At 37.4% G+C, this 13,861-nt stretch overlaps 1 protein-coding gene across 2 annotated transcripts in view; it reads left to right on the plus strand.

Moving 5' to 3' along the window:
- The window catches only part of RSPO2 (R-spondin 2), a gene marked incomplete at both ends in the record, with an annotated part of 112,772 nt that overhangs the window by 55,413 nt on the left and 43,498 nt on the right, over positions 1-13,861 (plus strand). Inside the window, one exon of one of the 2 annotated variants that reach the window (XM_084280452.1) lies at positions 3,793-3,977. The exons of the other annotated variant lie outside the window; for it this stretch is intronic. Within the exon in view, the coding sequence (XP_084136578.1) occupies positions 3,793-3,977 (185 nt within the window). The remainder of the gene's footprint in view (positions 1-3,792; positions 3,978-13,861) is intronic. 2 annotated transcript variants of the gene reach the window in all.

Here is a 13,861-nt window from a genome sequence, read left to right on the forward strand (position 1 = left end):
GACACTGGTTAACGTTTGTGGGCCTTGTGGAAGGAGTGAATTTCCATGAGGGATGTGGCTGGAGGAAACCTGCCTGCCTGGCACACAGGGCTGAGGAGGGTGTTCCAAGCACGGTTAAAATAGAGATGAGTAGCACAATGTTTTACATTGTCTATGATGCAGCTGGTAATTTGGAATGTGATTGACTATGTTTTGAAAGGCTGTAATTGTTTCTTGCAGTCTACTATAGAAGGAAAAAGAATATGTTATGAAGAACTTCAAAAGGAAGTGTATAGATGTTTCTGCCGAACAGAGGCACTCATTTCCTTTTTCAAATGACAGTTACAAGAAAGAGGTGTATGTGATATGAGTACATTGTATTTGCTTTGTTAAGAAACCAAGATGGAAGGCAAGAATTTGGGGCGGTGTGAGGGGTTGGTAGGATTTTATTATAGACTGTGTACATCGGGGCAAGAAGAGAAAGATAGTTGGTATCTTCAAGATGGTGTAGCTATGTGACACAGAAACAGTGCTGTGGTATTTGATTTGTTAAAGTGTATGTTCAGGGTCTAAGTAATTTAGTAGAAGAGCATGTCATGATCTTCCCTGCTTTGAGACAAGTGGAACTGAAAAAGGTCTCAGGAGTCAGTATGCTTCCCATGAAGCTCTGAAAAGAATATAAGCAAAAACAATGCAGAAGAGCAACACTTCTGTGATATACACTTCACAATAACTTACTGTAAGCCAAATACCTGAAAATTGTTCAGTTTTGTACCTGAGCAGCACAGTGGGAAGTTTTCAGATTCTTTCGTAATGTTTGCTGTCTGTATTACAGCATACACATCATTGTTATCTTCCCTTACTATTGTCTATTTCTTCAGTGATTTTTTTTTCTTAGTATGGTAAATAAATAAAAGAAAAATATCTTGCATTTAACTTTGGAACTAGGAGACCAACAGGGAAAATCATCACTATGTGATCATTAACTATGCAACTCTCTTGCATTCTGTTAACTAAATTCAACATGTGAGTTTAATCATTCATTTAAGTAACTATACATGTGTCACGTCTATAATTCCTCATATCTGAGGACTTCAGAGCAGTTGACAAGTGTTGATGAACTGAATCTCACAGCATTGCTATAAGACGGGAAAAATGCAGGCATAGAAACTAAAAATCATTTGTTAAGGTTGTTCAGGATATAAAGAAAGAGAGTCTAAATGTCGTGGTTTGGGGAACCTACATAGAAGTTAAAATTTTGCCATAAATATATGCATCGTGTAAAATTACTCTATTACTGAACCCTTTCATGTATCTTTTGTTGACATTAAGCTGTGAAAGATGTACTATCTATCTCCTAAACAAAGGATAGCACAGGATATTGGAGGATTGCTTTATGCTGTTAACGACTTTGCATGTGAGAATTTGTCAGGACAGGGCTATGGCTGAAGCCCATAGAAGTCAGCAGACAAATTCAGCAACGAAGACTTCCCAAAAATAGAAAAAGGAGGTACTTGAGGAGAGCAACTTGTGGGCAGTCATGGGTAAAGCTGGACAGTAGAGTCAAACTAAGAACCGTTTTGTTACCAGGAAGCCTGAATTTTAATGGGAGTCAATGAGGGAATATAGACATAAGACACTAGAATTTTTCTGCTCCACAGCCAAATCCCAGCTCTCTGAGCCACACTATTGCAAATAGTAGCCTTGGACTATATCCATGCTGTTCAGCAACTGGCCTGGCCCTGACTCACATACGTGTTGTGTATGAGATCCTGATTTCAGCAGAATTCAGGCATCTCGCATCTTTAATTTTGTTTTGTCCTTTTAATTCTTTTGTTCTAGTACAGGCTTCTCCCAGGAACCTTGAGGAAGCTGGGAATACAGATTTACTGAGAGTGAGGTGCCAGAAGACTAAAAGGAGACTCAGAAGTCTATGGGATTGCTTACCATGTGTAAAGCAACAATCACTTTGGAGTACATGGTCACATATTATTTGATGTGGTTACAGACAGGCAATCCCTGCTGACAGTGAGATGAGGGATGCATTTGGGCCTAGCTGCTCTCCTGATTGTTTCTCTTCTTGTACGTCTTTGAAGATGTGAATTGTGAATGAGAATAGTTGCAAGATGAACTGTAGGAAAACTAATATATGAGGTCTTGTGGGCAACAGGAGATGGGAACTGGTTTAGAAATATAAGGCAGTTGGTCAGGCAGGGTATGTCATTACAAAAGTGTTAGCAGAGAGCAAAGAATCATACATATACTGTAGAGGGTAAATGCTGTTCCTATCAAGAGGATTTCACCAGGTGAGCCTTGGTGCTAGATGACTCCAACACTCACAAAGTGTCCTTCTGGCTGAGCTGTTTCAAAACGGATCTCTTGGCTTCTCATCCTGCCTGCCACCCACTATGATTACTTTGTACAAGACTAAAGTTGAATGTTGTTGTACTGAAGTTGGTGAGGCATGTGGGGGGGACCAGAGCAGAGGGGGAATGAGAATGTGGTGTGCAGATGTGTGAAGGTGAGAGTAAAGCTTATCTGCTACTGGTTCCAGAGGCTGGTGAGCTTTTCTTTTTTTTACTTTTACAGCCTTGGCTGATGAAGTCATCCATTGAACAACCTCAATTATCCATCCATACAAGATAAAAGTACCAGAGTACTACATTAGGGTGTGAATACTTTTAAATATTTTAAAATATAGCACTTAAACATAGTCCTTGCCTTGTTGGCCAGCTGTTCTTGAGATGGCCTCTATTATAAAGCTCTCGAGACCCCACAGATACTTTTCTTCTGCTACAAAATATTTTACTTTTGTTTCCAGCAAACCAGGTTTGAACTGGCAGATTTTTGTGAAGTCCTGTAGCCAATTTAATATTTAAAACAGACCTGTTAAGTTATGCTGGTTTCAGGAATGTCTTGAGCCATCCTCCCTCTGCTAACCTGCTGTGCTGACTCAGCGCCTGAGAATGAATTGACAGCCCATGGGGAGCAGGGGAGTGTTCTGGGACTCTACAGAAAGGCAGGATAATAAAAGCTCATAAGAGCAAAGTGTTGCAGTTATCAGCCAAGCAATTTTAAAGAAAAAAAAGAAAAGAAAAATACACCAAAACACACCAGAGAATAGAAACGAAGGCACAGCAGCTGGTGAGCTAAAATGGTAAACTGTACTAAATGTCCCACTTTGGTAATGGTTCTGCATATCATTTTCAGACCATTTTGGGTAAGAACTTGTGAAAAAGGCTCTTAGAGGTTAAAAACACCATTGTTGTTAGAAAGACCAAGAAAAGACTGCAAGAAGACGGCTGTTCTAGAGCTATGGGGCAGCATGTGTTGCTAGTGCTGTACCTGTTGTGCAGAGAGTTCTCTACTGTTAACATTGCTCTCTTTACAAGTAGGAAATTGCATTAGTGTGGTTGCTGGATTTCCATGGACATATAATTCCAGGTGCATATATCAGGGTGCTGATGTTCTAAGTTGTTGCTGTTGTGTGCTAATGTCCTCAGGTTCAAACTAGAATTCAGCACTTGGGTTTTACTTAAATTATGCTGTTGATCTTTATATACCTTGGTCTCTGCTTGCCTGTACCTTTATTTTAAATATATCCTACATGCAATTAAAAATATAGAGATTGCATTTCTTTTTATTCACTTCCTAATGACGGTGCATGAAAAAAATGCACTTTCAGAACCTTCCATTCAAAACTACTTGTCATCATGTTATAGATAAGTAATGCTTTAGAAAGAAGAATACCTCCATCCAAAGTAATTTCTGAATGATCTTAAACCACAATTTTTCTTCTTATTTTGCAGCTAGCTATGGACCAAATCCAATTTGCAAAGGCTGTTTATCTTGTTCAAAGGACAATGGATGCATCAGATGCCAACACAAGTTATTCTTCTTCCTACGAAGAGAAGGAATGAGACAATATGGTGAATGCTTGCATTCCTGCCCATCAGGGTACTATGGCCTCCGAACACCAGATATGAACAGATGTTCAAGTGAGTTTGTTTTTGAACACTTGCCTTCACTTTTGTAGGAGGGCCATAGTTCTCGCCTAGCTTTTATGATGATGTGTTGTGGAACATGGTGATATTTTCACAGATGTCTCAAGATCATCATAAAACTTCCTTGCTAAAGAAAGGCCCATCTTATTCCAAGATATGTAATATTCAGCAGATTAAATAGTGGATGCAAGCCTAGTGTTTATTGTTATCATCTTTTTGCTTGTTATTGATGTAGTTAGAAGGGAAATACAGGAAAGAATGATGATTTAAACAGATATTCCCAGTTTTAACAAACAAATACCCACTATATGAAAATAAAAAAGATTAAACATGAATTTAACAGTGCCTCATGGAGGTACTGGTCAGTATGTGCCCTGAAATATGGGTGGGCCTTTTGTTCTCACAAAAATATCAGGTGACCAGACACCTCACATCAGACATGCTTTAATATGTAAGTGTTGCTGTTTTAATAAAACAGATGTACTATTAAAACCTGGAAAAGCCCAACCTTTCACTTTTAGTACTGCGTTTTATTTGGAAATTTACAGCCTGCTAATGTGCAACAAGATTCCCTGTTTGTGTGTCTGTGCCTAGAAGCACGACTGTTAAAATCAACGAGTGCTCTGGTATCTCTGCACATTATTTCATTGCTGTCTGGCAGTTGTATTGATTTTTCCATATGCTTATATGCAGACTATTACCCATATGGATTATTAATCATTGCTATTACCTCTAATTTGTATTTATGGGTGTTTCTCACGTGTTGTGAGAAAGTGGGTGCTGTCTTTCACATCACATATAATCTTGAGACCCACGTGAGGTCACTGAGTGGCAATCTGGGCTGGATGAGGAGCAGCCATGGCCATGCTTGGACCCCTTGCAGCCTGTGCAATGACATCCTGCCCCTTTCTTCTCTTTCCCTGCACAGGCTCTGTGGATATGGTGTTCTTCGTGCTATGTTCCCAATTGCTGTGGAATATTGCCAAGTGCTGCCTAATCTATACCAGGTGGCTAGGCTTTGATGAAAAATTAAATGAGACCAATATATGGTTTATGTGTCCCTTCTGTAAAATAATTTGGGATCTTGGCCTTAATTTTCATAACGAGTTTGTGAATTCAGCAACTCGCCCACTTTAAACCTTTCAAAACCGGTCTGTAAAAAACTCACCCGTGTAAAAATGTTCTTGAATATGTTTACAACTTTGGGAAATAGATGAATTTGTCTATATTAGTCTGTACTGTGCTTATGAAATGGGAAAAGTAGTCCATACTGGCAGTCTTTCTTTGCTTTCTTAAAAAGAAGAAGTTATTTGCAGAAGGTAGGTGGTGAATTCAATATAACTTTTTTACCACTTAAAGAAAATGGTGCTTTTTCCCCCTGAAATACAGGAATATTTTTTGAAACATAAATGCAGGTTGTGTCTAACCCTTATTGGCATGTGTTGAGTGATGAACATTTAACTCACCCTCTTGCCTTTGACAGTCTCCCACTGGGAGTATAATGATGCAGTTACATTTATCGACCAGTCCTGGTTCCCCTCCAGTGTTTTTTGTATTGTCTATTTTTATTTTAGTATAACTGCCAAGTGCTGTATTTATAAATCACATCTTCTTTTTTTTTAATTGGTTTGGTGATCTTTCATGGCACATACATTGCATTGTGGACACACGGACATTATGTGGATTGAAGTTCAGCTAAAATAAACACTCTTAAAAAATAAAATAGGTTCTCTCCTACTTGACAGTAGATACTTCTGGGTACACTTAGTTACAGACTCCATTGCTGAGATAGTATTATCTTAGCTAAAAATAATAAAAAATTCTGCCTATGTTAAAATCCTTCTGGGAGTTACAGGGTTTGAATTACATAAGTTGAAATGATTTCTACCCTATTAATGTCTTTATAGGCACAAGAGTTATTTAACATTTTATTACTGGAACACTCACCTTTTTTTTTTTTTAAGAAACTATAGAACATATTTTTATGGAAAATGTTGACATAATTTTAAAAGCCAAACATGGTTAGTGCCAAATGTAACACAATAAATACCACAGCCAAGTGCAGCAGCTCTAAAATGATGGAAATTTTGAATTTCAAGACTAATGTATGTCTTGAATTTGCTAGGTGGTTCTAGACTGTTTTTCTAGCAACAGTGAATTATGTAATTTTGAGACTGCTTGTCTATAGAATTTGATGTAGAGTTTCCCGCTGAAGATAATTTTCATCTTGAACATGGCAGTATGAGAATGCAGTATATTTGGACATGAAATTGGAAAGTGTTGAATAACTTGTGTGGAAGAGCTACACTTTGTTAGTTTTTCAAGAAATTTTAATAATTAATGACTTTGAACTGAGCTGTTTTAAAAAGAAATAAACTCATGAGAAAAAACACAAACAAACCTTGATTAAAGAATAAAATGAAATATGTCACCTGGGTGGTTGGTTTAACATTGGTCTGAGTAGTGGCTGAAGCCTATCTTGAACCTTTCAACTCAATCTGTATCCATAGAAGCCTCTACAATTTTAGGGTGAGGAAGCACTGAGTTTAGAAATTACAGCTCTCTTCAGCTTTCCTTGGTTGTGCTGTTTGTTTAGGTTCAGCTTCCTTCTCACAGGATGGCCCAACATTGCTAAAATTGTAATTTCCCTTTCCATGTGCCTTCCATAAAAACAGGATAAAGAGAAGTTTTTAAACAAAATAAGCATATATTAGACATGTAGTTAATTCACTGCATTGAGAAAGGTAATGATTTTTTTAAAATTTTTTTTCTTTTTTTGCCTTACTTTGACAGAAGAGTTTTGTTCCATCCATCTGGCAACAAAAATCATCATAATGCTTTGAATTAAGATTTATTAAATCTGTAGTCAATTTAGATTTAATAGCGTAATCGTATATTTGTAAAGTACTAATTGGAAACACTGTGGTTTGGCATTTGTTTAAAAGATCTCAAGTAATAATGAGTCAAGATTTGAACATACTGGAAATGTACTGGAAATATTCTCACTGTAGAATTTTGCAATTAGCATGTTGTATTCCAAGCATGGATCTCCATGAAATGGTAGATCTTTGGAAAACGTCATGAACTGTTATGCTCCAGTAGTTGTATGTATCACTCTACCACTCATGTTCAGCCCCTGCTGAAGTTGTAGCTTAAAAATCTTTATCTGTACAATAATGATAATATCAAACCTGCAACTACCTAAGTTATTACCTTGCAGGCTAAAGGTCTTTTGCTTATGATTTTCCTCCTCTCCTTGCTGCTTCCTCAATGTATTTCCTGAACTGGTTGTCCAGATGCTACAAGAACTACTTGCGTCATAGTTGTCTTCAGCAACTTGTCTCTGCTCCCTGTTAGCACTAGCACAGTCTTTGTCCCTCATATCCCCTTGTGTCTTCAAGGTGAGTTATGAAACATGCAGTCTGTCTGGATTTTTGAAGTTTCTCCCAGCTCAGGAAATGCAGGAGAGGATTAGCACAGAAGGTGGTGTGGGGTCAGTGGCAGACTGGTGTGGAGTGGCAACAAACACATCAGGATGACAGTGAAGTTGAGCCTGTAGCACCAGTGCTATTTTACTGAGCAGCAGAGGGCTGGGAATGGGAGTTGGAATGAGTGAATGTGATGGGCATGAGGACAGTCTGGGAATAGCTGAGGTTAGGAGGTTCTGGGTTGGAAGGGGCAGAGAGATCTAAGGTAAGATGGGTAGGGAGCTGTGAGTCAGAGTTCAGTGTGAAAGAGCAAAGTATTTACTTTGGACCTGATCTCACAAGTTACAGGCCCAAAGACTCCTCTGGGATGATGTCTTAATGGAAAAAATGATTTTGACCTTCAAAATGAAAACCCTGACTCTAGTGGATCATCATTTATTACATTATCGAACACAAGGGGATACTTGAAGCAAGAACCCAATTTCAGTGCAAAGACTACCAAGCTGTTCAACTTAGGAATTCCATATTTCCTTAGCTTTAGCCTGCAGCTTCTGTTTGCAAAATATGATCGTTATCTCTCCATCTCAAAGGTGTTTGTTACAGTTCTCTTTCCTACATGCTGGTTTCCACTCCTGCAGATGATCTTGTGTTCTCTGTTCCTTTCCCATACTCACATTCTCTTCATTGGTGTCTGTGTTTCATGCAGAGCAAACTTGCTGTGACTCGTTGTTATCATTACTAGGACTTGACCATCTTTCTTTTCTGCCTTAGGTACTACAATGTATTTTGGTTGTGAGGGAGTTATGGATGAATATTCAGTCGTATTGATCATGTTTAGAAAGGAATGATGTGGCAATGGATATGCTGCAGAATAGGAATCTTTCAGAAATGCAAAATAAGGCTCATGTAAATCTTTCAAGTATATGCCTAGCAGTAGAAATACTTTACAAATATTCGTATTTAAGAGTAACCACTTTTAAAAGTTGATAAACATCTTTTGACCTTAAAAGTCATCATATAGCAGTTAATGTGAGAAGCTAATACAGTAAACTTTCTTGTTAAGGTATGTTAAAATATGAAGAACATGCATCTCAATATGGAACATATTATGCTTTATTTTGAGCTTCAAATGAATTATATTTCCTTACAATTCATCTTATTCTGCCTTATAAACTAGTGATGTTTCACTATGGAAAAATAGTTCTTGTTTTGGTAATGTTGTGCTCCCTGTAGTTGTAGTGCAGATTTAAGCTATTTATAGGACCACAGTCTTTTTTTACAATAACAAGCATATGCACTTGGGTGTAAATTTAATTCAGTGTCTGAATTTGTAATTTGAACTCCTACATTTTCTTTTCTAAAATGTCTGTCAATTCTTTAATGCTTATTTCAAAAGAATGAGTAGGAGTGGCTTAATACTGCCAGGACAGGCAAATCTTTTAATATCACTATGGTTCATCTATTTAAAATGTATTTCTAATTTGGGCATTATTTGTAATCTGGGCTTTCTCCTTCTGGAGTTCATTAATGCACTTCTTATGTAGTTGTATATACATACATACATATATATATATACACCAATCAGATTTGGGTTTTTCAATGCTATTTAAATAAATGGCAGTGAAACATTTGGGTGATATAAATGAGATTATGAAGGCTAAATACAAATATTTTATTGATGGCTAGCTAAATGCATTTTTTACAGGAATGATTGGTTGCCCTGACCTTGACAGACACATGGTTCATAGCTGTTACTTCAAAAAAATATATAAATCTGGTGTATGTACAAAAGCACTTCAGAAGGAAATTATTTCTCAAGTGCCCTGGTGTGCTAGTGCTCACTGAAAATACAGGAAAGGGGGACTTTGTCTTCTAAGCCCTTGCCACTCTGTTTCAGTAAGAAAAGTGAAAGATGGTTTAAAATTCTGCTTTCAGACTCTTTTTTGACAATTGCCTTTTTGATGGGAATATTATGATCTCTTTTTCTCCTCTGCAGAACCAAAGAATCTGGTCCTTTGGTTCTGTAGGTTTCGTGGCCCTTGACTGAGGAGCAGCACAGGATTAGCTCATGGAGTTACATTTTTTTCTTAAGCATATCCTGTAACTGTTTTCACTTCTGCATCCTGTAATCTAACCTTGTGCTGCACTGAAATGTCAGTCACTCAAATTCTTATTCTCTTGTCAACTTAAAACAAGAGACTCAGTTGGTTTTCCATTGAAGAGAGCATACGTCTTTTCCCGTAAATCAACATTTCAGAGCTCTGTTGAAGAAAGAAGTTATTTGCTTAGTTTTGTCTAAACACTGAAGATACTTGAGCAGGGAGCTCCTGTCAAATTTCAGCCCAACTCTGCTTCACCAAAGTAGTAACTTCTTGACCACCCTCTCTCCTGAGAGAAGAAGTCATGGAGCTGTGTGTTTATAACCACTCCTGTGGCAGTTTGAGATTGAAAATAAGACTTGTAGAGAGTTACCTTTTCTAACTTTTGGACTACTGCTCTTCTTCAGTTCTCATTTTTCCTTCTATAAACATGTATTCATTATGGAATATTATATCTCTTCAGGGGTTTTAATATTATGTCCATTAGAATAATTGCAGTGAGGTCTGGTCTGTCTGATGGGCTAAGAAAATTATTAGTTTAAATCTGCCCTTGCTGAAGCAATTAGAACCCACGGACTTCAGTGGGGTCAGAATGTTGTTCTGGCATTTACATACAACTCTGGTGGGAAGTATGGTGTAATATTTAAAAAAATGTAATCTGTTTAGAAATAGGCTGTATCAATCTGACATGCCAGCAGATTTCTCTGGACCTCCCTGCCTGCTTTTTGTAGTGCAGTTATGTGAGGATGGTACCAGAGGAAGAAGTTCAGTCTACATATGGGGATAGCATTCAAGGGTGTTTCATACCTTTCATGTGGAAGGATGGAAGGAAATATATGACTTTCTGGCTTTCCCAAGTGTGTTACAGTGTGTCTGAGAGGTCTTGGCTGTGTAGAGGCTGGTAAAGCCAGTGAGATAGCAGAGGTGATGCTGAACTGGAATAGAGCTCTTGTAGGAAGCAGACCCTTGATGATATACAGTAAATTGAATACAAGGGAAGGAAGATATAGGGAGTCCCAAGTGTCTCTTCCCCTAACCTACAAACCGCTTGTTGCTAGTTAAATGGGAACAGCAGCAATGAAGCACTTCTTCACTCTCAGGTTCTGAAGATTAAGTTTCCAATCTTGTCATTGTTGCCCTGCAAGTATGGTAGGCCTGCCAAAGGTATGTGGTTGCTCCTTGAGGTGGTTCTACACAACTGAATTTATTGACTCTTTCTTCCATCAACATCAATCTTACCTTTCTCTGTGCCTCCAAAGCTTCCAGTTCTAGCCTACCTCTCGTTACACCTTCTAAAATCTCCCAGGCAGTTATTGTTTATCTGGAAACCTCCAGTGGGCACCATTTTCTGTTTATTTTTAGAGAAAAGAAATCAAGCTATTTCTGAAGAATACTGTGGGTTATATCTATCTCTCTCCTCTAAAGTACTCCTTGGGTCTAAAATCTTTGCTATGCTCAAGTGTTTTGATCTCATTTCCTTTGGGGTTTTTTGGTACTGCAAACTTTTAAGTAATCTTTTAGATGGAATAAAAAATGCAGCATAGTTTAATTACTGAAATTATACAGAAAATGAAATCACTGAACTGGTGAGAAAAGCAATTGGATCTATAGATGGTAAATTGAAGTAATAAAATTACTTTTGACAAGAACCTTCTCCAGATTAAAAAAAAAAAAAAAACAACCTCTCTTGTTCTGTTTTATTATATCAGTAAGCGAGCTAGTTAATTAAAAGAAAATCTAAAAAGATTTAGAAAGTGATTTTGAAAAGTAGGAGAGATTCTGCTTGTATTTTCCAGAGGTAGGCATAAGATGCTGAGATCAGAATTTTTGAAGGGTTGAAGACTGTGGTAATCAGAAGAATGCAATTGAAGTCATTATCTTTAAACCACATTTCCTTTTTTTCTTATTATATTATTTTGTGTAAAGTCAAACCCAATTTTTTTTTCAAATGCTGGTTTTCTTGATTATTGTATATTATGTCAAACAGCTCTTCTGCAGGTTTCATACTAGATTATTCATTATTATCCAATTATTGTGATTTAACCCAGCCAGCAGCTAAAACCACCACAGAGCTGTTTGCTCACTTACCCCTCTCCCAGTGGTATGAGAGAGAGAATTGAAAATGGAACTGGAAAAAAATCTTGTGGGCTGATATAAGGGCAATTTAATAGGTCAAAAAAGGAAGATGATAACAACAACTATAATAATAGCGATAAAAGAATATGCAAAACAAGTGATGAACAGCACAATTTTTCACTACTCAAAATCAATGGTCCACAAAAACCCAAGCTGTCCTGCCTCTCAACCCACCCCCCAGTTGTATACAGAATGTGATGTCGTATGGTATGGAATATCGCTTTGGCCAGTTTGGGTCACCTGTCCTGCTTGTGTACAAAAAGTTTTCCATTTAATCTCTCTTCCACCCCAAGAACTTCAAATGGAATAAACTTTAAACATGCCACTCCCCACCTTGTTTTAAAAGCAATAGTTCAAAAATTACTTCAAAAATATACTTGTGTCACAAGGAAAATCACATGATAATAATTTTTCTTTTAATATTCTGTTCTGTGCCTTGTCATTGGGCCAAATGATTTGAAAAAACCTTGATGTCTTTTCATACTGTCTTGTATCAGTGTGCACAAGAGGCAAATTACAGAATCACAGAATTGTAAGGGTTGGAAGGGACCTCAAGAGATCATCAGGTCCAACGTCCCTGCCAAAGCAGCTTACCTAGGACAGATCACACAAGTAGGCGTCCAGATGGGTCTTGAATATCTCCAGAGAAAGAAACTCCACAACTCCCCTGGGCAGCCTGTCCCAGGGCTCTGTCACCCTCACTGTGAAAAAGTTCTTCCGCGTGTTGGTGCGGAACTTCCTGTGCTCCAGCTTGCAGCCATTGCCCCTTGTCCTGTCTCCACAGACCACTGAAAAGAGGCTGGCTGATTCCCCCTGCATCTCACACTTCAGATATTTATAAACATTGATCATATCCCCTCTCAGTCTTCTTTTCTCAAGGCTGGACAGCCCTACTTCATTCAGCCTTTTCTCTGAATGTTTTTTTCTGAATACTTAAACACACTGGATGTGTGAGTCAAACATTTCAATTAGCTAAATACTTGCAGTACATCTCGAGTGTAACAAACCAGATTTGCAATTAACTTTTGCAGTGTGTTTCCAGAGCACCTCGCCTTACTGTTTTACCTTGTAGACACATTAATCTGGGGAAGGGATTTTTCAGGGTTGTTGTATGGGCATTTATCTCCTTGTCTTCGGAGACTGGTAAAAAATTATCATTCTTGGGAATTTCCTATAAACTTAACTGTGGATAAGAAGCCCAACTCATGCTGCTTCTGTGAACACAAGTTCTAAAAGCCCCATTGTCTGATGCTGGACACTAGAGTTAGTAACATGCAGGTTATGTACAGTTGTATCTAAACAGAGCCTGCTGAACTTCCCTTTGGTAGTGCCAGACCTCAAACTGATGTCCACATTCCTTCTAACCAAAGAAAGGTGTACCAGCAACTGAATTTTTTTTTTCTTTTCATGCAATCTGCCCAATTTATTGTCCAATGCCAGAATAAATCTGAGTTAAAGAGCCTCATATTTTCCAAACTACTAACAGAGAATAATTTCCCACCATCACTCAGTTTAAGTGTTATGGTATTCTGGCCTATTGAAATTCAAAAATAAATATTCAAATCTGTTTTATAAAGATTGGCTAAAGGAAGTATTGTTAGGGGATATATATATCAATATCTGTTTCAGAAGTCCTTATGGTTTGTGATTTTTTTCTTTTGAAAAGAATGAAGACTAAATGAATGACATAACTAATGAAGAAGATTAGCATACCATTGCATGGAATGAATAACCAAGACTTCCTGCTGTGACTTCAGATAGCTGAAGATAGGATACAGTTAATGTAGTTTTTCTATATTAAGTATTTTATCTGATGTATTAAATTATTTAAATTTATTTTAAAGAGTTCATTATTGTTCCAATAAAATGGCCTTCACACATTTTTTTAATCTTTGGAACATTTTTCCCTGGCATTTTTTATAGGCATGTATGGCTGACTTTGATAAGCCCCCATGTAAGTATTTCAGCTTTTCAGGTGTGCATATAATTTCTGATATCCAGTTCATTTTCAGTGCTCTAGTATGGAATAGGATGTTTCCAAACAGTCTGCTTCTGAGTCTGTAACCTATATTTCTTTTAAATTTTCAGATAAATCCAATATTTCAAAAGATAATGATAATAGGTTTTTTTTTGCTTTTGAATATAACTTTATGGTTTTATGTCTTTTAGTCATTTAGTGATGGCTAATTTTTATGGTTTGACTTTATTAATAATG

Source organism: Gallinula chloropus (assembly GCF_964237585.1).
Source record: "Gallinula chloropus genome assembly, chromosome: 2".
In the NCBI taxonomy this organism is placed as follows: domain Eukaryota; kingdom Metazoa; phylum Chordata; class Aves; order Gruiformes; family Rallidae; genus Gallinula; species Gallinula chloropus.